This window comes from Oncorhynchus kisutch, linkage group LG11 (genome assembly GCF_002021735.2).
Source record: "Oncorhynchus kisutch isolate 150728-3 linkage group LG11, Okis_V2, whole genome shotgun sequence".
NCBI lineage: Eukaryota > Metazoa > Chordata > Actinopteri > Salmoniformes > Salmonidae > Oncorhynchus > Oncorhynchus kisutch.
The window spans coordinates 50,256,437-50,282,485 of record NC_034184.2 but is presented as its reverse complement, the minus strand read 5'-3'; the positions used below and the strand labels follow the sequence as shown (position 1 = coordinate 50,282,485).

Below are 26,049 nucleotides of genomic sequence, written 5' to 3'. Positions count from 1 at the left end.
GTCAGCTATTATGACATATGACCGTGTCATAACATGTTATGACGCTAGGTGTCAAATAAAGTGTTACCCAAATTGTTTAAGCTCCTGTAAATACTTCACCTCTCCTGCAGTATGCAGTATTCAGTGAGCTCCAAAAGTATTGGGACAGTGAAACTGTTGTTGTTTTGGCTCTGTACTCCTTCACTTTGGATGAACAACAGAGAGGTATGTCAAAATGACAATATACTGTACATTATTTACCATTGATTTATATTGGGCACACAATTATCTGAAACGCAACCAAAACAAACAGCAAATGCATCCAACAAATGTTCAGTCACAAGCTTGATGTATTTACTACTCTAATACACACTGTAATTTCATTTGTGTGCTTACTTGCTTATGGGATGTCATGCAATAGCTCTCTGTTGTTCTCAGACCAGTGTATCGGCAGATGTTATCCACACATGTTTCATGTGGTCTCCCAGGTCTTGTCTCATTATAAGTTTTTATTTGATTTAACTAGGCAAGTCAGTTAAGAACAAATTCTTTTTTACAATGACGGCCTACCATGGCCAAACCAGGACGACGCTGGGCCAATTGTGTGCCGCCCTATGGGACTCCCAATCAAAGCCGGACGTGATAGGGCCTGGATTCGAACCAGGAAATATAGTGAGGCCTCTTGCACTGACATAGACTGCTGCACCACTCTGGAGCCCATTAGAAGGTACCCAAAGTATGACTGCTTGTGCCTTGCTCAGGACGGTTGAAACAGTGACCAGCAAATCTCAGCCTCCTGGCCCTATATGTATTAAGCATCTCACAGTAGGAGTGCTCAACTAGGATCAGTTTAGTCTTTTAGATCATAATGAATAGGATTTAATTGACAAGAGTTACCTGATCCTAGCATTCCTTCTCCAATATGCTTGAGACATTACGCCCGTTGATCTTCTCACTGATCCTGGGCAGAGTTTTGTACAGTTCCTGGTTGGTATAAGGTGTTGTAACCAGTGGACCCTGGTCTTGTCTCATGCATGAACAAACAGGCAGTCAACATCATTGGAATACAAGAATGCAGCATTGTAAGTTACATAACAACGTTATTCATAACAATGGGTCCTCTTGCACCCCACCTAGAGGTAGGCTTTTGTAATGAAAATAGACATTCCATTCATCCCCTAAGTTTCTCATCACACTGACACTAGCCTCTACCACAACATGAGCGAGGCCTGGAATCAGAGGCTACACTAACACAATCCTTTAAAATATTTCCCAAAATCCCTCAGTGTTTTTATTTATTTATTTGACAAGCAGCAGGACCATGTTTGTCACCTCAATTTGTTTGTTCTTTACATTTGAAAGTAGATACAATTATCAGTATACCGGTTTTATTACAATATTGTTTTCTAACTTCGATACATAAAAAAAGAAAACTGTAAATGTGAGAAAAGAAAGCATGGTTTTCCACGTCTAGTCTCCAACATTTCCGTCAATGTCACAGCTCACTCGCTCTTTTTCCATTCTTCTTTGTTTTCAGTTAAGTCAACAAAAAATTATTATCAGCTTTGCACACGGATAGCTATAGGCATTTTCATTGACGCAACGGTGCGTGGCACTGGTGATGTAAACAGCATAAAATCAGAAGGGGGGGGGGGGGGGGGGGTCAGAAGGTGTCGTGTTTCGGTGGATGTCTGGGTTGACTTGTTTTGTTTGTTTCCAAGATGGAGGCACATAGTCCTGCTTCATCCCTCCCTCCCTACGGGAGCATGTGAGACAGCAACAGCCCAAAAATATATGAAGAAGAATGGTCTCTGTCGTTCTTTGCTTAACCTGCGGTTGGTTGGGGTAGGGGGCCTTATACTCCATTATTCCTCCATTATGCCACATAACTGTACTCGTCTGCAGAGCTCTGGCTCCGCTCAATGTACTGCTTGTCAATGAGCACCTCAATGCACTTCTTGATCATGCTGATACTGGGGTTAAATCTGGCTTTGGACTGGTTGATGACCTGAGGGAAGAAATGGACAGACAGAAAGAGAGAAATTAACTGCCCGTGTTACTCTGTTGTTGGCAGAATCGTGAATAATGATGATTAAGAGGTATAAATATCATACCCCCCCAAAAATGCTAACCTCCCGTTATTGGTAATGGTGAGAAGTTAGCATGTCTTGGGAGTATGATCTTTGTGCCACTGTAACTTTCTCACAATTCCTGATTATCCGTAATCATGGTAGCATCCACATTACTGTATAAGTGTCCAGAAACATTTTCTATTTATATTTACAAAAAGTGACTTTATATTTATTAAGGATCCCCATTAGCTGATATCAAAGCAGGAGCTACTCTTCCTGGGGTCCAGCTACATTTAGGAAAGTACATACAATAGAGAAAGAAAAAAAAGTGTTATTACATGACATTTCATAACACTTTTCACAAAACATTGTGTGCCCTCAGGCCACTAATCTACTACCACATACACTACATGACCAAAGGTATGTGGACACCTGCTCATCGAACATCTCATTGCAAAATAATGGGCATTAATATGGAGTTGGTCTCCCCTTTGCTGCTATAACAGCCTCCACTCTTCTAGGAAGGCTTTCCACTAGATGTTGAAATATTGCTGCGGGAACTTTCTTCCATTCAGCCACAAGAGATCTTAGGCTTGTGTGAGGCTGCTAAGCCATGGAGTCATGAAGCTCCCGACGAACAGTTGACGTTGACGTTGCATCCAGAGGCAGTTTGAAACGCGGTAGTGAGTGTTGCAACTGAGGACAGACGATTTTTACGGGCTTCAGGACTCGCCGGTCCAGTTTTGTGAGCTTGTGTGGCCTACCACGTAGCGGGTGAGCTGTTGTTGCTCCTAGACGTTTCCACTTCACAATAACAGCACTTACAGTTGACCAGGGAAGCTCTAGCAGGGCAGAAATTTGTTTAACTGACTTGTTGGAAAGGTGGCATCCTATGACGGTGTCACTTTGAAAGTCACTCTACCGACAATGTTTGTCTATGGTGATTGCATGTCTGTGTGCTCGATTCTATACTCCTATCAGCAACGGATGTGGCTGAAATAGCCGACTCCACTAACTTGAAGGGGTGTCCACATACTTTTGTATATACAGTGCATCTACAATACAAAATCCATGTGTACGTGCATGTGCATGTGTATGTGCCTGTGTGTGTGTCTTTTCACCGTCCCCCCTGTTCCATGAGGTGAATATTGATCTATTTAAAAAAAATCTGATTATACGGCTTGCACCTGAGGTGGAATTAGAGTTCCATGTAGCCATGGCTCTATGCAGTACTGTGTGCCTCCCATAGTCTGTTCTGGACCTGGGGATTGTGAAGAGACCTCTGGTGGCATGTCTTGTGAGATATGCATGGGTGTCTGAGCTGTGTGCTAGTAGTTTAAACAGACAGCGCGGTGCATTCAGCATGTCAACACTTTATTACAAAAACAAGTAGTGATGAAGTCAATCTCTCCTCTACTTTGAGCCATGAGAGATTGACATATTCATGTTAGCTCTCTGTGTACATTTAAGGGTCAGCCGTGCTGCCCTGTTCTGAGCCAATTGCAATTTTCGTAAGTCCCTCTTTGTGGCACCTGACCACATAACTGGACAGTAGTCTATGTGTGAAAAAACTAGGGCATGTAGGACCTGCCTTTTTGATAGTGTTGTTAAGGCAGCAGAGCTGTGCTTTATTATCTCCCCATCTTAGCTACTGTTGCGTCAACATGTTTTGACCATGACAATTTACAATTCAGGGTTACTCCAAGCAGTTTAGTCACCACAACTTGCTCAATTTCCACATTATTCATTAGAAGATTTTGTTAAGGTTTAGAGTTTAGTGAATGATTTGTCCAAAAATACAATGCTTTTAGTTTTTGAAATATTTAGGACTAACCTATTTCTTGTCACCCATTCTGAAACTGCAGCTCTTTGTTAACTGTTGCAATGATTTCACTTGCTGTAGAGCTGACATGTATAGTGTTGAGTCATCCACATACATAGACACACTGGCTTTACTTAAAGCATGTCATTAGTAAAGATTGCAAAAAGTAAAGGGGCCTTGACAGCTGCCCTGTGGAATGCCTGATTCTACCTGGATTATGTTGGAGAGGCTTCCATTAAAGAACACCCTCTGTGTTCTGTTAGACAGGAAGCTCTCCTCATTTCTATTGGGCACAACACAATCCGAAACACAACCAAAACAAAACAAACTGCAAATACATCCAACAAGTTTGTACAGTCACAAGCTTGATGTAGCTATTGTGTGTTAGGAATATGGGACCAAACACTACACTTTTGACTACTTTAATACACATAAGTGAATTTGTCCAAATACTTATGACACCTTCAAAATGGGGGGACTAGATATATAGTGCTTTAATTTCTAAACGATAACACAGATATGAACGAAAATACTCTTAAATACAAGGTGACATTCTGTACTGTCACCTCATATGAAACATTTGATCTCAAATCCAAAATGTTGGAGTATATGTAGGGGAGTGTATGTGGTGGGGAGGGTTCGTCACTAATCCACTCCTAATTTTCTGCATTGACAGAAATAACAAATATTGAACCATTAAAGTACAGAGTGGGAAAATAAAATAGTGGTTGGAGGTGTGTTGTGTTGTTGGGGAGACAGGATATATGTGAGTGAGTGAGATAGATGATGACAGCAGAAAGAAAGGTGCTGCAGCCTTCTCCTAGTCCCCAGGCATGTTCGAAGATCATTCCAGGGGGGAGACACTCATTCCTGACATCACTCTGTTCTGTCCTGGCCTCAGAGATCTCACCATCAAGGAAGGAATTTACCTCCCTGACACAACACACCAGAACATCAACACAGGAGGAAGAGAGCCAGGGGCTAGACTAGAACCAGGGAGGATGTAGTCCGACTGGTCAGGTGATAGCTCTGTCCTCAGGAAAACCCTTGGATCTCTCCATTCCCTTGTTTCAACCGGTCTCTCAGGACTAGCAGGTAAAGCTCTGTATTGTATCTGAACAGTAACTTGCCTGTACCATTCACACACATTGCTTCAACCTGTAGCCTTGATATCTCTCCCTCTCAGCAGCATATATATGTACAGTACAGACCTGGGGTGAAATAGTTTGCTATTTCTACATGGGTTTGTGGAATATGACAGGAGTTGAACTCACCTCCTGTATGAGGGCGTTGTGTCTGAGCACTTTGCGTGCCTTCATGATTCTCACTATAGCAGCTTGTAAATACATTTTGCGGTCCTCGTCCACTGCACTCCTCGTCTGCTCCATCTCCTGCAAGGTCGAAGAAACACACACACGTTTAAACAGAGGCAGGCACTTTCAGAGAATAGGTGTTTGCATTGTTGGATGGATACAGTCTGAGCTCTCAGTGTAGTAGGGTAATGTACCTGTGGTGTGTCTTTCTGCATTGACGTTGTGATCTTGAACTTTGTTCTTTTACTGGTGAAACTCATATTTAGTGAAAATGTGGACTCAGTGTCGATTTCCTCCTGAAGACAAGAAAATAGTTACATATATAGTATCCACCATGAGAAATAATAAAAATGCCAAGATGAGCTACTTTTAAATCCATCTAACCACTAAAGAAGACACTGCTGACTCTGGGTCTCCGGGTGATTCTGTGGCTGCTGATATCTGACCCCTGACCTTTTGAGAGTCGTGGTTAAGCATCTTGACGTCCAGCAGAGACTTGATGGTCTTCTGAAGCTCCTTCTCGTTCATCTGGGTGGAGTCTTGGAGCTCCTTGTAGCCCACCTGTTTGGATATGATTACAGACCTTGTTCAGTGCTTAGGGCACAGTTATTGAACTAGTTCAGTGCTTAGTCACAGTTATTGAACTAGTTCATTGCTTAGGGCACAGCTATTGAACTAGTTCAGTGCTTAGGGCACAGTTATTTAGCTAGTTCAGTGCTTAGGGCAGTTATTGAACCAGTTCAGTGCCTAGGGCACGGTTATTGAGCTAGTTTAGTGCTTAGGGCACAGTTATTGAACTAGTTCAGTGCTTAGGGCACAGTAATTGAAGTGCTTAGGGCACAGTTAACACAGTCCTTTTCCACCTGTTAGGATATTGGGGTAGTTAGTGCTTAAGGTACAGTTAAGACAGTCCATTTCCACTAAACATGTTGGTTTCGTAACACACCGTCTCACTGTTGTTGAAGGCCAGCAGCACCGCCATCTGGTAGGTGGTCACCATGGCAACATAGGGCTTGGAGAGATAGTTCATCTTCACCTCACCTAAAGAGAGAATGGAGCCAATCATCATCATCACCACAACACCAATGCTGTACCACCATCTTATTCGCCACACCACCTATTGATAACAGGTTTGTATTTGTATATATAAAAAAACTGCTCTCAAGTGTAAGCAAAACCAAGAAGAAATCAGACTAAAGTAATCCCCAATCCTAATGTGTTCACTGGGTATTCTTGTAAACGCACACAGGGATTTAGTTCCAATGCGTTAACTGCAGTGTCAGTGTCAGGATTGCACCTGAAGTATGTATGCTGTTGTAAACTTTGGGGGAGTTATCACAGGGAGTTTGAGGGAGCTACCCCACGCTGTGGGATTTCATGGATTGTGCAGTAGTAGTGCCAGGTGCAGCTCAGTGTTAGTTAGAATCAGAGCCTCTCCACTAACATGTAATAGTGTCACTATGATTTGGGATAAAACACTTCAGAGCATACAGACATAATCCATTTTAGACGATTTAATAATCATCCCGTTACTTCTGTCGAGCTATGGATGTGATTTCAGCGAGTAGCAAGTGGGCCTTCATATAGTAGCAGTTTCAGTGAAAAATAAAGTACTGCTGCTGACAAAAAAAATCCACAGAATTTGCACTGGGTTTTCTATACTACGATCACCTGCCGTGTGTGTGTGTGCGAGCACGCATACATACCTGTGCAGAGATAGTGCAGCCAAGTCAACTTCCTCCCACTGAAGTGCTGATTATAGAACAACTCAAACTGTAGAGAAAAACATAATCATGTTAGAATTACATAAGATTAAGATATGCAGTTTTGTTGAATAGCTATGTGAAATCTTGGGGCAATCACAGAAATAAGGTTTTATTTCTATGGGCATGCCCTCTCCAAACAACCACATCTAAGTCTCCTGAACCACTACCCACCATCTGTACACTCTTCTCCAGCTCCTGTGGGATGGCAAAGGTGGAGGAAGAGATGTGTGTGAGGGGCCAGGCTCCTGCCTGCAATGAGACAACACACACGGTGAGACATCTCCACCACCATTGTCATTGAGGTTCTCACAGCAAACCTGTCTGAAGGTGCCTAACCTTCAAACTATCTACAAAACCACACAAAATTACCCAATTACCCGATTTCACTCCAGTGTCAACAACCTTTATTATGGGAAAACAATACATTGGATACTTCTTTGATGGGTGTCGTTTTCTCTTACGCTATCAACCTGCACATAAAGTAATGTCTAGGTATTAACATGGGTGAGCTATCAACCTGCTTAACCTGCACATAAAGTAATGTCTATCTATTAATATGGCTGAGCTATCAACCTGCTTAACCTGCACATAAAGTAATGTCTATCTATTTTATTGGCTGAGCTATCAACCTGCATAACCTGCACATAAAGTAATGTCTAGGTATTGATATGGGTGAGCTATCAACCTGCATAACCTGCACATAAAGTAATGTCTATCTATTAATATGGCTGAGCTATCAACCTGCTTAACCTACACATAAAGTAATGTCTATCTATTAACATGGGTGAGCTATCAACCTGCATAACCTGCACATAAAGTAATGTCTATCTATTAATATGGCTGAGCTATCAACCTACTTAACCTGCACATAAAGTAATGTCTATCTATTAATATGGGTGAGCTATCAACCTGCTTAACCTGCACAGAAAGTAATGTCTATCTATTAATATGGGTGAGCTATCAACCTGCTTAACCTGCACATAAAGTAATGTCTAGGTATTAACATGGGTGAGCTATCAACCTGCTTAACCTGCACATAAAGTAATGTCTATCTATTAATATGGCTGAGCTATCAACCTGCTTAACCTGCACATAAAGTAATGTCTAGGTATTAACATGGGTGAGCTATCAACCTGCTTAACCTGCACATAAAGTAATGTCTATCTATTAATATGGCTGAGCTATCAACCTGCTTAACCGGCACATAAAGTAATGTCTAGGTATTAATATGGGTGAGCTATCAACCTGCTTAACCTGCACATAAAGTAATGTCTAGGTATTAATATGGCTGAGCTATCAACCTGCTTAACCTGCACATAAAGTAATGTCTATCTATTAATATGGCTGAGCTATCAACCTGCTTAACCTGCACATAAAGTAATGTCTATCTATTAATATGGCTGAGCTATCAACCTGCTTAACCTGCACATAAAGTAATGTCTATCTATTAATATGGCTGAGCTATCAACCTGCTTAACCTGCACATAAAGTAATGTATATCTATTAATATGGCTGAGCTATCATCCTGCTTAACCTGCACATAAAGTAATGTCTATCTATTAATATGGCTGAGCTATCATCCTGCTTAACCTGCACATAAAGTAATGTCTATCTATTTTATTGGCTGAGCTATCAACGTGCTTAACCTGCACATAAAGTAATGTCTATCTATTAATATGGCTGAGCTATCAACCTGCTTAACCTGCACATAAAGTAATGTATATCTATTAATATGGCTGAGCTATCAACCTGCTTAACCTGCACATAAAGTAATGTCTATCTATTTTATTGGCTGAGCTATCAACGTGCTTAACCTGCACATAAAGTAATGTCTAGGTATTAATATGGCTGAGCTATCAACCTGCACATAAAGTAATGTCTAGGTATTAATATGGCTGAGCTATCAACCTGCATAACCTGCACATAAAGTAAGGTATATATATTAATATGGGTGACGACTGCACATTTGCACATGATTGCTCCTATTTTATGACTAACTGATATCTTTGCTGTCCATCATATATACTACCATTCAAAAGTTTGGGGTCACTTAGAAATGTCCTTGTTTCTGAAAGAAAAGTAAATTTGTTGTCCATTAAAATAACATCAAATTGATCAGAAATACAGTGTAGACATTGTTAATGTTGTAAATGACTATTGTAGTTGGAAATGGCTGATATTTAATGGAATATCTACAGAGGCCCGTTATCAGCAACCATCACTCCTGTGTTCCAATGGCACGCTGTGCTAGCTAATCCAAGTTTATTATTTTAAAAAGCTAATTGAACATTTGAAAACCCTTTTTCTATTATGTTAGCACAGCTGAAAACTGCCTCACAAGTCCTCAACTGGCAGCTTCATTAAATAGTACCCACTAAAAACCAGTCTCAATGTCAACAGTGAAGAGGTGACTCCAGGATGCTGGCCTTCTAGGCAGTTGCAAAGAAAAAGCCATATCTCAGACTGGCCAATAAAAATAAAAGATTAAGATGGGAACACAAACACTGGACAGAGGAACTCTGCCTAGAAGGCCAGCATCCCAGAGTCGCCTCTTCACTGTTGATGTCGAGACGGGTAATATTTAATGAAGTTGCCAGTTGAGGACTTCTGAGTTTTGAGGCGTCGGTTTCTCAAACTAGACACCCTAATGTACTTGTCCTCTTGCTCAGTTGTGCACCAGGGTCTCCCACTCCTCTTTCTATTCTGGTTAGAGACAGTTGTTTGGTGAAGGGAGTAGTACACAGGGTTGTACGAGATCTTCAGTTTCTTGGCAATTTCTCGCATGGAATAGCCTTCATTTCTCAGAACAAGAATAGACTGACGAATATCAGAAGAAAGGTCTTTGTTTCTGGCCATTTTGAGCCTGTAATCGAACCCACAGATGCTGATGTTCCAGATACTCAACTAGTCTAAAGAAGGACAGTTTTATTGCTTCTATAAATCAGCACTACAGTTGCATTTGGGTTTTCTAATGATCAATTATCCTTTTAAAATAATAAACTTGGATTAGCTAACACAACGTGTCATTGGAACACAGGAGTGATGGTTGCTGATAATGGGCCTCTGTACGCCTATGTAGATATTCCATAAAAAAATCTGCCGTTTCCAGCTACAATAGTCATTTAAAACTTTAACATTGTCTACACTGTATTTCTGATCAATTTGATGTTATTTTAATGGACAAAAAATGTATATGTCATGTTGTATGGTTGTTATTGTTTTAATGTTGTTTCTTACCCTAACTGCACTATACACATTTGAAGACAATAAATATATGAATTGATGTGAGACTTCTAAACTCCTCTCACCTGTAATACATAGATCTGGAAGCTGATTCCCAGGTCAACCGGTGATTCCTGGGTCTTGATGAAGTTGTTGAATTTGTTATTCAGGTCTGCGCTGACGCTCATGTCTGTGTACATTCTGTGGAGCTTGCTCGTGAACTCGTAGCCGCATGCTTGCTGTAGTGGGGGAGAGAATGTGTGTGTATGTATGTATGAATGAATGAAAGACATGCACCAGTACAAGCACTATAATAAACAAGTCCATCATTACGGCCAAATATCACACATGACAGACGCATTAGAGTACAGTGGAGTCACACAGCTAGAAGACATTTAGAAGCACATGCTGTAGGGCTTCGTTTGAAAGTTATGTGGAATACTAGATTAAAGGGAAAGACTGACAGTTTAGAGTGATGCTCAATTATGGCATTAATAAATGGCATTGATAGCATCTTATCCAGAGGGTGTACCTGCACATCACGCTGCCTCATGCTACAGAAACAAGAGATATGCTCCTGCCATATGGGCCATTCTGGTTTAGAAAATGCTTACTTTAGGCATAAGATAGCACCTGCTAAAGTTGAAAGGAGTCTTACTTCACCTTTAGTTTGTTGATCATTGCTTCCTCTGAGTCCATGGACAAGGACAGCCCATGTATTAACCTCTTTGCTAACATTCTTGCATAAAACTGTACAAAAGAGAAAGAAGCGACAGAGTGGGAGAGAGAGTGAAAGAGAGAGAGGGGGCAAGAGAGTGAGTCATCAACATGGTTAAGAAGAAAACATAAGACATCAATTCAACATCTCAGTCTCCAAAAACGTTTAATTTTTTTTTAGATAATGCTCTTTAGCGAATTCCAAATTCAGTCTGGAAGGAATAAAAAAGCAGCCATACTAGCTGTCAATATCGCTGGTCATTTGAGATTATGAGGGTAATAACGCTAATGCCGGTCAATCGGCTACCTTTTGAAAAACGTCCTTGTCGTCTATGTACTTGAACACGGTGATGAAGCTAGTCAGCTTGTCCTCCACCTCATTCTCTGTCATTCCCTTTGCAGACTTCTTCAGCAGATTGTCACAATACTTAGCGAGCTACATGGGTAAAGGGAAAAACAACACAAGGTCAGACATAACCATGGTCCTCAAAACAAATGTTGAAAAAACCCACAGATAAAGTAGTAGAGATCTAGACGAACTGCTGTATACAGAGTTTTTACTTAGTTTATCACTATGGCCTTATCTGATACCCTCACACATTTCCTAACCTCAGGTGTCATGAATGAGTCTCACACTCACCAGTTCAGGTGCTTTGCAGATGGATTTGGGCTCCCTGTAGTTAACCACTGAAGTCAAAGCCTGGGGAGGATCAAACAAACCAGTCATTTCCCCTCCCATCAGTTTCAGTACATCCACAGCTTAAGACATCAACTAATAAATACAGTTAAAAGTTATGTTTTAATTTATGAAAATCCTTAGGAACAATCTTGTGAGAAACAATACTTGAGCCACATTCCATAGTGAACACAAACACCACTCACTGGTGCCACCTACTGGCTTGACCTGTCCCTAGTGTCCACATTCTGATTTCCCCTCTAAGCCTGCCAGCCAGGGAGTCACAACATTAATACCTTATCAAGTGCGCTCATGAAGTGCTGATCCCCATTCAGGACTGTGTTAATGAGCTGAACAAATTTACTGTGAACCTCTAACACGGACTCCACAAACAGGGTTGGCATCTGAGGAGGTAACAACACAACAGGAGAATTTGTAGTGAGTTGTGAATATTATCTTTGTGATAATGGTAATCTGATAATGCATAGGCCTACTGATAATACATACTAATAATGCACAGCGACAATGTAGTGTTTGAAATCCAAAAACAGTACATTTAGACAAAAGGATTAGCAGGGTGCTGCTGTACATTTACAATGATGAAAATCAGATAATGTACAATGACAACGTATAGTGATACACAAAGACGTGACGTACATTTTCCTGAGAGAGGTTACTGGTGGCCCGGAGGCCCTCGTCGTGGATATGGATCTGGAGCTCCTGGATCATGTGGGGTAAGCCGCTGGACACGGCTCTCAGCAGGGTGTACATGTTAGCCATGTCTGTAGGGGGTAGCAAGAGGGAGAAAGAGGGGAGAGGAGAGCGAGACCAGAAGGAAGGCAGAGACAGACAGCGCCAGGGGAGAGTCAGTCATAGAGACAGGGTTCGTACAGACAGACCAATTCGAGGACTTTCAAGTACATTTTCAAGCACTAATATTTATTTTCAAGGACCATCCATTTGTAATACTTCCTAACATATAGGTGTTTTATTCATCACTACCTCAGTCATACCCAATAACACGTCTTTCAATACTTAATTACTACATACTTGAGTGGAACGTCAGTAGTGATGACGTTGTAATTTGAGAAGTGATGAGCAGTTTTGGGACGTGCCTACTGGTGAACACATTTCCTATTCGCATTACTACACAATTCCAGCTCAATGACCGTATTGTATTACTATAGGGAATTTGGGAATCTACTACTTAATAGCTACTAAATAGTGTAGTAACTATGCAATTGTGTTCATTTTATGTAATATTGTTTAATTGATATCACAATATGCTTAACTCTTTCTTGAACTACACTGTTGGTTAAGGGCTTGGAAGCAAGCATTTCATGGTAAGGTCTACCTACACACCTATATATGTGACAAATGAACTTTGACTTGATTTTAAAAACTGTAGCCACAATAATCTTTGAAGTCACAACAACCTGTTTCTGGTGAATTCAAATTCATAAATGGTACTATGGATCAGTCAGTGAGATCAACATGATTGTGTAAAACAAACTCAATGACAATAAAACAACCTTTAATTTTAGGTTACAGACCAAAATGTTTCATGTTGAACCATTTTCAACAACAATCTCAAAAATGTCCATGTCAATAAAGTTAATTTAATATGAGAGACAGAAAGAGACGGATTTAGATGCATTATTGAAATGGTATATAACAGATGGCAGTCTGAACAATATATCAGAGAGATGAGAATACGGAATGTGTTTAGCTAATAGTGATAATGGTTGAAATAAAGACTTTGAAAGCAAATGGTAGATGAAGGTGAGAAAACTAGCTACCTTTTGTCTAATTAAGCAATAAGGCTTGAGGAGGTCTGGTATATGGCCGATATATCACTGCTAAGGGCTGTTCGGCACGACATATCGCGGCCCTTAGCCATATATCACAAACCATCGAGGTGCCTTATTGCTATTATAAACTGGTTACCAATGTAATTAGAGCAGTAAAAAATACATGCTTTGTCATACCCGTGGTATACGGTCTGATATACAACGGCTTTCAGCCAATCAGCATTCATGGCTCAAACCACCCAGTTAATAATAAAAAACACATCCATGGGCATAGCACACATGTAACATAGTGTGTACACCACAAAGATCAACATCACAGCTCACCTGATACATCATTCAGAGTGGTAGACAGGACCTTTGTCTCTCTGAAAACATTCCATTTAATTTCAACAACAATCTAAAACATTTCCATGTCAATAAAGTTAATTGAATTACATTGAACAACAAAAAAATGCAGCAATTTCAAAGATTTTACTGAGGTTCAGTTCATATAAGGAAATCAGTAAATTAATGAATGAGGCTCTAATCTATGGATATCACATGACTGGGAATACAGATATGCATAAAGTTAGGGGTGTGGATTAGAAAATCAGTCATTATCTGGTGTGACCACCATTTGCCTCATGCAGTACAGCACATCTCCTTCGCGTAGAGTTGATCAGGCTGTTGATTGTGGCCTGTGGAATGTTGTCCCACTCCTCTTCAACGGCTTCAAGTTGCTGGATATTGGCGGGAACTGGAACACGCAGTCGTTCACGTCCAGAGCATCCCATACATCCTCAATGTCTGGCGAGTATGCAGGCCATGGAGGAAGTGGGACATTTTCAGCTTACGGGAAGTGTGTACCGATCCTTGCGACATAGGGCCGTGCATTATCATGCTGAAACGTAAGGTGATGGTGGCGGACGAATGGCACGACAATGGGCCTCAGGATCTCGTCAAGGTATCTCTGTACATTGAAATTGCCATTGATAAAATGCAATTGTGTTCGTTGTCTGTAGCTTATGCCTGCCTATACCATAACCCCACCACCACCACGGGACACTCTGTTCACAACGTTGACATCAGAAACCTGCTCGCCCACACAACCTCATACATGTGGTCTGAGGTTGTGAGGCCGGTTAGACGTACTGCCAAATTCTCTAAAACGACGGAGGTGGCTTATTAATATTAATATTACATTCTCTGGCAACAGCTCTGGTGGGCATTCCTGCAGTCAGCATGCCAAATGCAAACTCCCTCAAAACTTGAGACATCTGTGGCATTATCTTGTGTGATAAAACTGCACATTTTAGCGGCCTTTTTATTGCCCCCAGCACAAGGTACACCTGTGTAATGATCATGCTGTTTAATCAGCTTCTTGATATGCCACACCTGTCAGGTCGATGGATTATCTTAGCAAAGGAGAAATGCTCACTCACAGGGATGTAAACAAATTTGTGCACAACATTTGAGATAAATATTTTTTTTGTGCGTATGGAAATGTTCTTGAATCTTTTATTTCATCTCATGAAACATGGGACCAACACTTTACATTGCGTTTATATTTTTGTTCAGTGTATATTGAAGAGAGTGAGTGAGTGAGTTAGTGAGTGATGTGCTCACAACAGTCCAAGCTCAGCCTTTTTATCTTCTATTGATCTTCTGAAGCTGTTGAACGTGATACTGCATTCTCTGGACATTGAGGAGGTCTGCTTCTGCAAGAGTTCCATGTCCTCTTCCAGGAATCTGTTTTTATTTGAGGTCCTCATTGTCTACCAATTGTATTTTCTCTGCCCTCCTGTGGTCATGCTGTGCATCCAGGTAGTCTTGATATTTCTGCCTTGCAGACTTGCAGGAGGATATCCTTGGTGTGTTATGTTGACTTTCTTCAGTCCTACTGCATTCTCTACAGCATCATACACCGGTCTCTGTGCTGTGTAGGGCTGCTCCTTTTTGTTTACAACAGTGAGAGCGGAGTTGACAAGGCCTGTCAGTGGGAGAGCAGAAGGACAATTTGAGTTGCTTGCCACAGGTCTCTGTAGTTCTCCTTACCCTTCAGATGCTCTAAAAAGGTGCTCAGAGCAGTCCTCGGCGGGTCCTACTCACTAAACGGAGTGATGTTTCAAAACTTCCTACGATATGAAGCACTCCAACTGCCACTGGGCATGCTTCAATTTAATTACGTAAGCTTGAGAAGACTTTTGAATTTGCACTCACAAGCTGCAGGATTCCTTGCCATCTGTTGTGGGTCAAGACAAACAGCCTGTCTCACAAAACTGGAATGATGGGGTTTTGAGCATCAACTTCCTCAAGGAGGTACTTCTTTTTGTCACTCTGAAACTCAGAAATCCTCCTCTCACTCACTTTGCTAGCCGCTTTTTTTTTTTTTGCACCTTACATGTTGAAAACCCAATGTCATCTTTGGAAGGGACCCACAGCATCATCCTCTGTCACAGTGTACCTTGAGAGTTTCAGGGGGGTTGTAAATGTGTCTGTCACCTCTTTTCAGGACTCTGCTCATGACATTAGTCAATAGGTCTGCCCAGTCTGCTGCCAGGAATGGATGTACCCTTGAATGCGTTTGGCTACAAATATGAAAATAATATGTTTTGCTGGGTGAAGTTTGCCTGCTATTGGTTCCTTTACAGTTGTGAATGTAATGCATGTCGGTGTTCTGTAGGATTTTATTAGGTTTGGCAAACCCTCTAAGGCTTTAGTTACAACCTCTGTTTTTTTTTTACCTATAGGTGTCCACAAAACTTTAGGGAAAACTGAGGAGCCTTTGGTTGTCACAAAATCATCTCGTCTTGCAGGGACGTCGTGCGTCAGTCTATAGAAAGCACTTAAAGTACCCTCTATGTCCCTATCTATGGAGCCAAATACATTCTGAAACGCATTGTGGATACTGTGCAAGGCACATGTTCCAATGTCAATTAGCTCTCGGTTTGTGGCTTCTGCAAGGACATCAGAAGTGAATTCTCTGTAAAAACTTGTGGTTAACATTTGGTCCATCCATCGACATTTGTAGGAGGCGAGACATGTTAGGTTTATCTGTCAACTCTGTAGTGAGAGAGACAGTCCTTAGCTGTACCATGTCCCATGAATGATGAGTCCAGGTAGTGTGTGGTAACCTTGTTGGTTGTGGGGTCTAAAAACCTTACGTGGACATCAATTTGCTTGAGCTGCAGTTGTTTGTCAAAAAGCAGCACATAACCATTATTCTTCTGCAACTTGTCCAGGAGATGGTGTCAAAAGTAAGGTGTAAGACCATGATTGATCATGTAGGCTATCTTCTTCTCCCAACAGACATGTATATGACTTGGCTATAGCATTGTCTGGAAAAACATCAAGGGGAAATTGTTGCATTTTCCTCTGCACTTTGGCAGGATAAAACAGTTAGAGTTTAATAGCAGTGACAGGAGAAAACTGAGGCCTCACATGGTGTACAAGTTTAATAAATGTCAACAACTTCAGAGGAATTCCAGACTAACTCGTCATTAGCAGCGGATAAGATCCACAAAGGTGGGAATTACCCCAGAGCATCCGTAAATTGCTCTGACCCTGGAGCTAGCAAGTGAAGGCTCCCCTGAGCCGTCCCGAGTACAGTTTGCAAGACCAATAAATCCCGACTACAGTTTTCCACAGGAGGCATGGCTGGAGTGGAGGGTGTTCAAAGAATTAAAGAAGCTACTCCCCACCGCACCCATCTTGGGCTATCCACTCGATTAGCTGTGACCTCCTCCTTGATACAGAGGTACTGAAACTTCGGCATTCGAGCCATCTTGTCCCAAATGCAGGACGGTGGGGAACCCGTACTAGTGTATGGGAGCTGGAGGCAGTCCTCCACAGAGCAAAACTATTGTACCACACAGAGGGAGCTACTAGCAGCAGTGGAGTTCATTGCACACTTCCGTCAATACCTGCTTGGAAGACCCTTCATTGTGCGCACCGACCACAGCAGCCTTCAGTGGCTCATAAGGATGAAGGAACTAGAAGGTCAACTGGCGAGGTAGCTCGAGAAGCTTTGGGAACATATTCATTTCCAGGCATCCAGAGCGCGAAACACATGAGGACATGTAGGGTGATTATGTAGGTAGTCTGCCTGAAAATTCATTTTCAAGATCAATACATTTTTCAAATATTTTTCATATTAACACTTTATTTTCTGTTCTCCTCTCATTTTAATTCAAGTAATTTTCAAGCAAAAAACTTTGGAATACAAGATATTTTCTCGAGTGCCAAATTCAAGTACTTCAAGCACCTTGCGCAACACCTGTGGAGATCTTTAGTCAGTCACAGATGGAGGTTCTCTGTTCAGTTTGAAATCTGATAGCTACAGTGCATTCAGGAAGTATTCAGACCCCTTGACTTTTTCCACATTTTGTTACCTTACAGCCTTATTCTAAAATGTATTACATTGGGGTTTTTTTCCCCTCAAATCTACACACAATACCCCATAATGACAAAGAATAAACAGGTTTTGGGAATTTATTTTGCACATTTATATAAAAAAATACATGAAATATCACATATAAGTATTCAGACCGTTTAGTCAGTAAATTGTTGAAGCACCTTTGGCAGCGATCACAGCCTCGAGTAATCTTGGGTAGGACGCTACAAGCACACCCGAATTTGGGGAGTTTCTTCCATTCTTTGCAGATCTTGTCAAGCTCTGTTGGGTTGGATGGGGAGTGTCGCTGCACAGCTATTTTCAGGTCTTTCAAGAGATGTTTGATCGGGTTCAAGTCCGGGCTCTGGCTGGACCACTCAAGGACAGTCAGAGACTTGTTCCAAAGCCTCTCCTACGTTGTCTTGGCTGCATGCTTAGGATGGTTGTCTTGTTAGAAGGGGAACCTTAGCCCCAGTCTGAGGTCCTGAGCGCACTGGAACAGATTTTCATAATTGATCTCTCTTTACTTTGCTCTATTCATCTTTCCCTCGATCCTGACTAGACTTCCAGTCCCTGCCTCTGAAAAACAGCCACCATCACGCTGCACCGTAGGGATGGTGCCAGGTTTCCTCCAGTCGTGACGCATGGCTTTCAGGCCAAAGAGTTCAATCTTTATTTCATCAGACCAGAGAATCTTGTTTCTTATGGTCTGAGAGTCTTTTAGGTGCCTTTTGGCAAACTCCAAGCAAGCTGTCATGTGCCTTTTACTCAGGAGTGGCCTCCGTCTGGCCACTCCACCATAAAGACCTGTGCTGCAGAGAAGGTTGTTCTTCTGGAAGGTTCTCCGATCTCAACAGAGGAACTCTGGAGCTCTGTCAGACTGACCTTTGGGTTCTTGGTCACCTCCCTGACCAAGGCCCTTCTCCACCGATTACTCATAAACATGATGCACCTGAGCTGAATTTCGAGGCTCATAGCAAAGGGTCTGAATACCATTATTTATTTTAAATACATTTGCAAAAATGTCTAAAAACCTGTTTTCGCTTTGTCATTAAGGGGTATTGTGTGTAGACTGACACATATTTCAACAATTTTAGAATATGACGTAACAAAATGTGTAAAAAGTCAATGGGTCTGAATACTTTCCAAATGCACTGTATATCCAATGGCCAGTAACATATGGGAGTCAGTCAATGAACCATATTGGATTCAGCCAGCTCAAGTTATATTTTATTTAACCTTTATTTAACTAGGCAACTAGTCAGTTAAGAACACATTTTTACAATGACGGCTTACCCCAGCCAAACCCTCCCCTAACCCGGATGACGTTGGACTAGTAACCGGAAGGTTGCAAGTTCAAACCCCTGAGCTAATAAGGTCCAAATCTGTCGTTCTGCCCCTGAACAGGCAGTTAACCCACTGTTCCTAGGCCATCATTGAAAATAAGAATTTGTTCTTAACTGACCTGCCTAGTTAAATAAAGGTAAAATAAATACAAAAATATAAAAAATGACATTGGGCCAATTGTGCGCAACCCTATGGGACTCCCGATCACAGCCAGTTGAGATACAGCCCGGGATCAAACCCAGGTCTGTAGTGACGCCTCAGGCACGATGCAGTGCCTTAAACGGCTGCGCCACTCAGGATCCCACTCCACTCAGGATCTCAAATACAGCCTGCTTGATCGCCAATGTAAGGATGACCTGTGCTTAATTAAGACTGGCTCTAAGCCAGCCCCTGGCACCCTGACCATCTAACTTACTGATTGACCATCTAAATACAGAATTACCATCTAACTAGAGTAACAGACGTTCTAAGCCAGCCCCTGTATCTATTAGTAACAAACAAACTGACCGTCACTCCTGTAACCAGACTGACCGTCTCTCTTCTCCTGGCGGATGATATTCTGACACTCCCCGTGGAGAAACTGCAGGTGGTCTGCCACCATCCTCTGCTGGCATTCATGGATGACTTTGGCGTATGAGCTGGGGTGCAGGTACTTCCGACATCGCACCTCCTCATCTTTCAACCTTCCTAAAACCTAAGTGGAGCCAGGGAAGAAAGAGAACACATTGGATTCATTGATTTGTTTAATATGGTTAATTATGCTCATTTCAAAGTCGCTAAATGGCCCAACCCCAATAGGGCTGAAAGCCAATAAGCCACTATAATCTACCCTGCAGCACTGTCTACTTAATGCAATGATAGGGAGGTGAACAGAAAGCACCAGGGTTGGGGTCAATTCCATTTCAATTCCAGTCATTTCAGGAGGTACACTGAAATTCCAATTCCCTTCAATGCCTTTCAATGAGGAGAATGTGGAATTGAAATTTGGTTTACTTTCTGGAAAGATCTATACTGGGATAAGTGACTGTGTGGGGCGAAAAATACCACATCATAAAATCAGCGCTAATGCCGCCAGCAAGCATATCCCATATACAGAGATTTCAGTCAACCCCACACAGCACAACAACAGATGGACAGATGCTCCTATACACTATAGACTGGCCACCATGCCTTTTGAAGCCAGTGTTGTGGTTATCCTTGTTAAATGGCGATCACATTAATCTTATCATTGTCAATGATTTACAGGGCCACTTGTGAACAGAGTCTGAGTCCCAAATGGAACCCTACTCCCTATATAGTGCACGACTTTTGACCAGACTACAGCCCATAAGTAGTGTACAATATAGGAAATAGGGTGCCATTGTAACGGATGTGAAATGGCTAGCTTAGTTAGCGGTGCGCGCTAAATAGCGTTTCAATCGGTGACGTCACTTGCTCTGAGACCTTGAAGTAGTGGTTCCCCCTGCTCTGCAAGGGCCGCGGCTTTTGTGGAGCGATGGGTAACGATGCTTCGTGGGTGACTGTTGTTGATGTGTGCAGAGGGTCCCTGGTTCGCGCCGGGTATGGGCGAGGGGACGGTCTAAAGTTATACTGTTACACCATCGCAGATGCACCTGAAGGCAGCCATGATGTGAGCTAGCTAATGTAGGGGACTGTCTGTTACCTTTATGCGCTACAGTCAGTCAGTCAGACAGACAGAAATACACAGACTCAACTCTTAAGTCAGCACATCCACAAGACCACCCACACCATCTCAACACTGTCTGGCGTAAGGGCAGGGGTGGAGGGCTTCCACTCAGGCCCCGCAACTAAGGAGCCTTACGATGGATGATTTAACCCCTTCATTGGAATTATAACACATTTTCATAAACACACACACCTGACGGTGCCACAGCTGGTAGCGAGTCTCCTCGGAGAGTCACTGAGGCCTCCAATAGTATAACACCAACAACACGATAAATGCACAGCAACAATACTCTAAACCAATTAGCAGCCATGGCAAATCACATGAACTAAATCAATATTTTCTAAAAGCCTCAACGGATTGCCTCGAGCATCTTTCTGATGTAACATATGCATTCCTTAGGGTCACAACAGACTGCTCTAAGGCCCTTGGATTATATGCACAAAAAGTCAAAGAAATAACATTAGGAGGGTTGAAACAGGAGTAATTTGATTTCTAAATGACCAGGGTGTAGCTTATTATGCTCAGCCCACAGAGAGCAGCAGGTAACAAGGGAGGGGAGTGAACAGCAATACATGTCCTGTCCAGCAGCCATCCTACCTTTTCCATAAAGGCTACTGTGAGCAGTTAGACCATAGAGATCCTGTAATTTATATAGCTGTATGGATCTCTATGAGTTGGGCTACCTACAGCCATCTTACCTTTTCCATATACTGTGAGCAGTTGGACTCTTGCAGTAAATTGGAAGCTTCCTGTTTGTAATACTCTCCCGTTTTCGTCAGAAATGGCCCTTCGAAGATTTCCTGATAAAACTGAAACACAATAAAAGAGTGTGAGCTGCATAGCGAGTTTAGAGAACACACAGAGTGCACAAACTGTACACCCATGCATAGGCATGGACATGGCTACAGTAGACCAGGGGTCACCAACCAGTCGATCATGATCTACTGGTCAATCTCCAAACATTTCAATAAAAAAAAAACACAGAAAAAGCCTTGTGCTCCTACTTTCTCAATTTGTCTTGCGCTGTTGGCGGTTGCGTGCGGGTAGGCAAAGTGTTCCCATTTTGAAAGATTTCATGTGTTAGGTACAAACTCCGCCTACCCAGATGGCACGGAGAGCATATCAAGTGCACCTAAAGGCCTACCGCTGGCCAATCGGATAGTTTAGATTATCGTGTCTCCCTGCAGCACCTCAAGTTCACAGCAAAGTTGATTTTGTGAGATTTCAAAAGGTTTAAAACCATGACTAGAGAAAGACTGTCAACGAATACAGCAAAGAGATGCTGTTTTTACGAGTGAGTTCATGTTCAAGTTTTTATTCAACACGTTTATAAGCCATGAAATGTGCTTTTCCTTTCTTCCATTCACACTACAACAAGAACTGCAGCTAATAGAGGAACATGCATTTGTGCATGAGGCAGTGAGACTCCAGTTTTGCCATCAGCTGAAAGTAGTGGTCTCCTTTTTGGTCAGTCTCAGCGGAGGGAGGGAGAGCGGAGGAACGGTGAGAGACTGCTCTCCACATCCCTCCACTGAGACTGACCATCAGATGCAGGCACCATCATCCCAGTAAAAACAAAACATGTATTTCAATGTATGCTCCCTCGGCTTTGCCTCACAAGCAATACAACAATTGATCAATTCATTACCGGCGAGATCTAAAACCTCAAGTGTTTTTTTGTTTTGTTACAATTGTCTGAGAAGAACATTGCCTGGGCAATTCAAGCATAGCCAACATGCGGTGATAATGTATTGGACCTATAGCCTAGGCTACTACACAAACGCATCCTCTGACCAGTTATCTCCACTCAAGCCATGAACTGAGTCTCTCCATCGTCGGAGAATGTCACTTTCATGGATACCATTTAACATCTGTGTCCAGTATTAAAGAAGTTAAAGGTAGTTTTGTGAGCTAGCGTTAACTAGCGTGGAATGTTGTGCCACTCCGCTTCACTGGCTGTGCGAAGTTGCTGGAAATCGGCGGGAACTGGAACCCACTGCTATATACGTTGATCCAGAGCATCTCAAACGTGCTCAATGGGTGACATGTCTGGCGAGTATGCAGGCAATGGAAGAACTGAGACGTTTTCAGCTTCCAGGAATTGTGTCCAGATCCTTGTGAAATGGGACCATGCATTATCATGCTGAAACATGAGGTGATGGCGGCAGATGAATGGCACGACAATGGGCCTCAGAATCTTGTCACGATATCTCTGTGCATTGAAATTGACATTGATTAAATGCAATTGTGGTCGTTGTCCGTAGCTTATACCTGCCCATACCATAAACCAACAGACAGTGGTGTGGGAGCTGTGCTTTGGCAAAGTGGGTGGGGTTATATCCTTCCTGTTTGGCCCTGTCTGGGGGTGTCCTCAGATGGGGCCACAGTGTCTCCTGACCCCTCCTGTCTCAGCCTCCAGTATTTATGCTGCAGTAGTTTATGTGTCGGGGGGCTAGGGTCAGTTTGTTATATCTGGAGTACTTCTCCTGTCCTATTCGGTGTCCTGTGTGAATCTAAGTGTGCGTTCTCTAATTCTCTCCTCTCTTTCTTTCTCTCTCTCGGAGGACCTGAGCCCTAGGACCATGCCCCAGGACTACCTGACATGATGACTCCTTGCTGTCCCCAGTCCACCTGACCGTGCTGCTGCTCCAGTTTCAACTGTTCTGCCTTATTATTATTCGACCATGCTTGTCATTTATGAACCATTAAACATCTTGGCCATGTTCTGTTATAATCTCCACCCGGCACAGCCAGAAGAGGACTGGCCACTCCACATAGCCTGGTTCCTCTCTAGGTTTCTTCCTAGGTTTTGGCCTTTCTAGGGAATTTTTCCTAGCCACCGTGCTTCTACACCTGCATTGCTTGCTGTTTGGGGTTTTAGGCTGGGTTTCTGTACAGCACTTTGAGATATCAGCTGATGTACGAAGAGCTATATAAATACATTTGATTTGATTTGAACAGACACCATGGGGCACTCTGTTCACAACGTTGACATCAGAAAACCGCTCGCCCACACAGCGTCATACACAATGTCTGCCATCTGCACGGTACAGTTGAAACCAGAATTAATCTGTGAAGTGCATACCTCTCCAGCGGCAATCGAAGGTCAGCATTCCCCAAATGAATTCGGTTACGACGCCAAACTGAAGTCAGGTCAAGACGCTGGTGAGGACCACGAGCACACAGATTAGCTTCCCTGAGACGGTTTCTGAGAGTTTGTAGCGTAATTCTAAGATTGCGCAAACCCACAGTCTCATCAGCTGTCCGGGTGGCTGGTCTCAGACGATCCCTCAGATGAAGTCGGATGTGGAGGTCCTGGGCTGGTGTGACTACACACCGTCTGCGGTTTTGAGGCCGTCTCGACGTACTGCCAAATTCTCTAAAACGACGTTGGAGGCGGTTTATGGTAGAGAAAGGAACATTAAATCCTATGGCAATCACTCTGGTGGACATTCCTGCTGTCAGCATGTTAATTGCACACTCCCTCAAAACTTCAGACATCCATGGCATTGTGCTGTGTGACAAAACTGCACATTTGACAGTGGCCTTTTATTGTCCCCAGCACAAGGTGCACCTGTGTAATGGTCATGCTGCTTAATCAGCTTCTTGACATCCCACTAACAGCGATGTAAACACATTTCTGCAAAAACTTCTATAAAATACACTTTTTGTGCTTATGGAAAATGTCTGGGATCTTTTATTTCAGCTCATGAAACATGGGACCAAAACTTTACTTGTTGTGTTTATATATTTTTTAGTGTACATTACCATTGAAGTTATTGCATCACAATACCAGGCAGCCATCGCGAGAGCACCCAGGAGTTTACTAGCCTGGTTGCCATCTCTATTCAGCTATTACATTCCACTCGTCACTCCTGTCATTTGCCAAAGAAATAGGCCTTTCGGCAATCTTCAAATATGAACATTCTATCATTAATGAGCTCGAGATCAGAGGACTTGATCCTGATTCGATAACCCTCACAGCTATCATCCAATCACAATGTTTATGCAAATTAAACTGATCAGAAATCAACTTAATACATTTGATTGGAAAAATGAGTGTTCGTGTTTCTTGTCCCAAGCAAGTCTCTTCTTCTTACTGGTGTCCTTTAGTAGTGGTTTCTTTGCAGCAATTAGACCAGGAACGCCTGATTCATGCAGTCTCCCCTGGACAGTTGATGTTGAAATGTGACTGTTACTTGAACTCTGTGAAGCATTTATTTGGGCTGCAATCTGAGGTGCAGTTAATTGCCAATTTATGAGGCTGGTAACTCTAATGAACTTATCCTCTACAGGTAACTCTGGGTCTTCCTTTCCTGTGGTGGTCCTCATGAGAGCCAGTTTCATCATAGCACTTGATGGTTTTTGTGACTGCACACATTTTCCAGATTGACTGACCTTAATGTCTTAAAGCAGAGGTTCTTAAACTGTTTCAGCCTGGGACACAAATTAGAAATTCGGTGTTTTCCTGGGACCCAAACTTTGGAAAATATGCAACTATACATAAATATTTCATTGCCCTTATGCCTAAAACAAATGCAATATAGACAAAAACAAATAACAATTAAATATATATTAATGATTATTTTCCCCATTAAAAACACTCTTACATATCTGCCTAGGTTGGAACTGTTGCTGTTAAAATACAATAAATCATCTTCATTCTGAACTGGAATAAACTGATTTATCACATCACACAGATGTAGATTAGAAAACACACACACACAGTCCTAATGAGAGCATGTCTATATTCTGGGCTCTGTTTTTGACAGTGCAACACTGAGGTCTTGAACAGCCTTGAAACTGTACAATGCTTGTTTTTTATGTATGTCAAAGTTGAGAACCCTGATTCGCATAGGTATGTGGTGCCAAATTGGACCAGAACATCTACTGCTTTCTCAGTCAGGCAGGAGACCGCTTCCTGCTGTAGATGAGCAACCCAGAACTGTGTGAGTGTGTTTGCCTCAAAAAGCATCTTGCTTCAATCAGGTTATACCAGTTCAGAACAAAACATATTATTGTATTTTAACAGCAACAGTTCCAACCTAGACTTGTTTTCAACAATCCTTTCTACAGTAATATGTACAGTAGGCCTGGTCATTTTTCATCTTCATCTGTACTGTTACTAGGGTTGCACTATCAGTAGCTAGCTTGCTTTGGTGAATGTTAGCTATTAGCTGTGTACAAGGCCAGGGGATTGTTTGAAAGAGATAAACTCTCATAGTAGTAAATGTGAGTGTTAGTACTCTGTTATTTCAGCTTATC

General features: G+C 42.3%; 1 protein-coding gene across 5 annotated transcripts in view; it reads right to left on the bottom strand.

The window, feature by feature from the left end:
- Window positions 1-1,264: 1,264 nt before the first annotated feature.
- LOC109865747 (cullin-2) overlaps window positions 1,265-26,049 on the bottom strand; it is a 41,726-nt gene continuing 16,941 nt past the window's right edge. For 2 of the 5 annotated variants that reach the window (XM_020454166.2, XM_020454168.2), the window contains exons 8-22: window positions 21,483-21,593; window positions 19,605-19,791; window positions 12,225-12,349; window positions 11,864-11,971; window positions 11,532-11,591; window positions 11,199-11,327; window positions 10,838-10,924; window positions 10,261-10,413; window positions 7,124-7,201; window positions 6,893-6,959; window positions 6,133-6,227; window positions 5,571-5,747; window positions 5,381-5,482; window positions 5,148-5,264; window positions 1,265-1,987 (exon numbers count right to left, since the gene is read on the bottom strand). In XM_020454166.2, the coding sequence (XP_020309755.1) occupies window positions 1,856-1,987; window positions 5,148-5,264; window positions 5,381-5,482; window positions 5,571-5,747; window positions 6,133-6,227; window positions 6,893-6,959; window positions 7,124-7,201; window positions 10,261-10,413; window positions 10,838-10,924; window positions 11,199-11,327; window positions 11,532-11,591; window positions 11,864-11,971; window positions 12,225-12,349; window positions 19,605-19,791; window positions 21,483-21,593 (1,728 nt within the window). In that variant the 3' untranslated portion in view covers window positions 1,265-1,855. The remainder of the gene's footprint in view (window positions 1,988-5,147; window positions 5,265-5,380; window positions 5,483-5,570; window positions 5,748-6,132; window positions 6,228-6,892; window positions 6,960-7,123; window positions 7,202-10,260; window positions 10,414-10,837; window positions 10,925-11,198; window positions 11,328-11,531; window positions 11,592-11,863; window positions 11,972-12,224; window positions 12,350-19,604; window positions 19,792-21,482; window positions 21,594-26,049) is intronic. The other 3 variants (XM_020454170.2, XM_020454169.2, XM_020454171.2) reach the window with 3 other exon arrangements.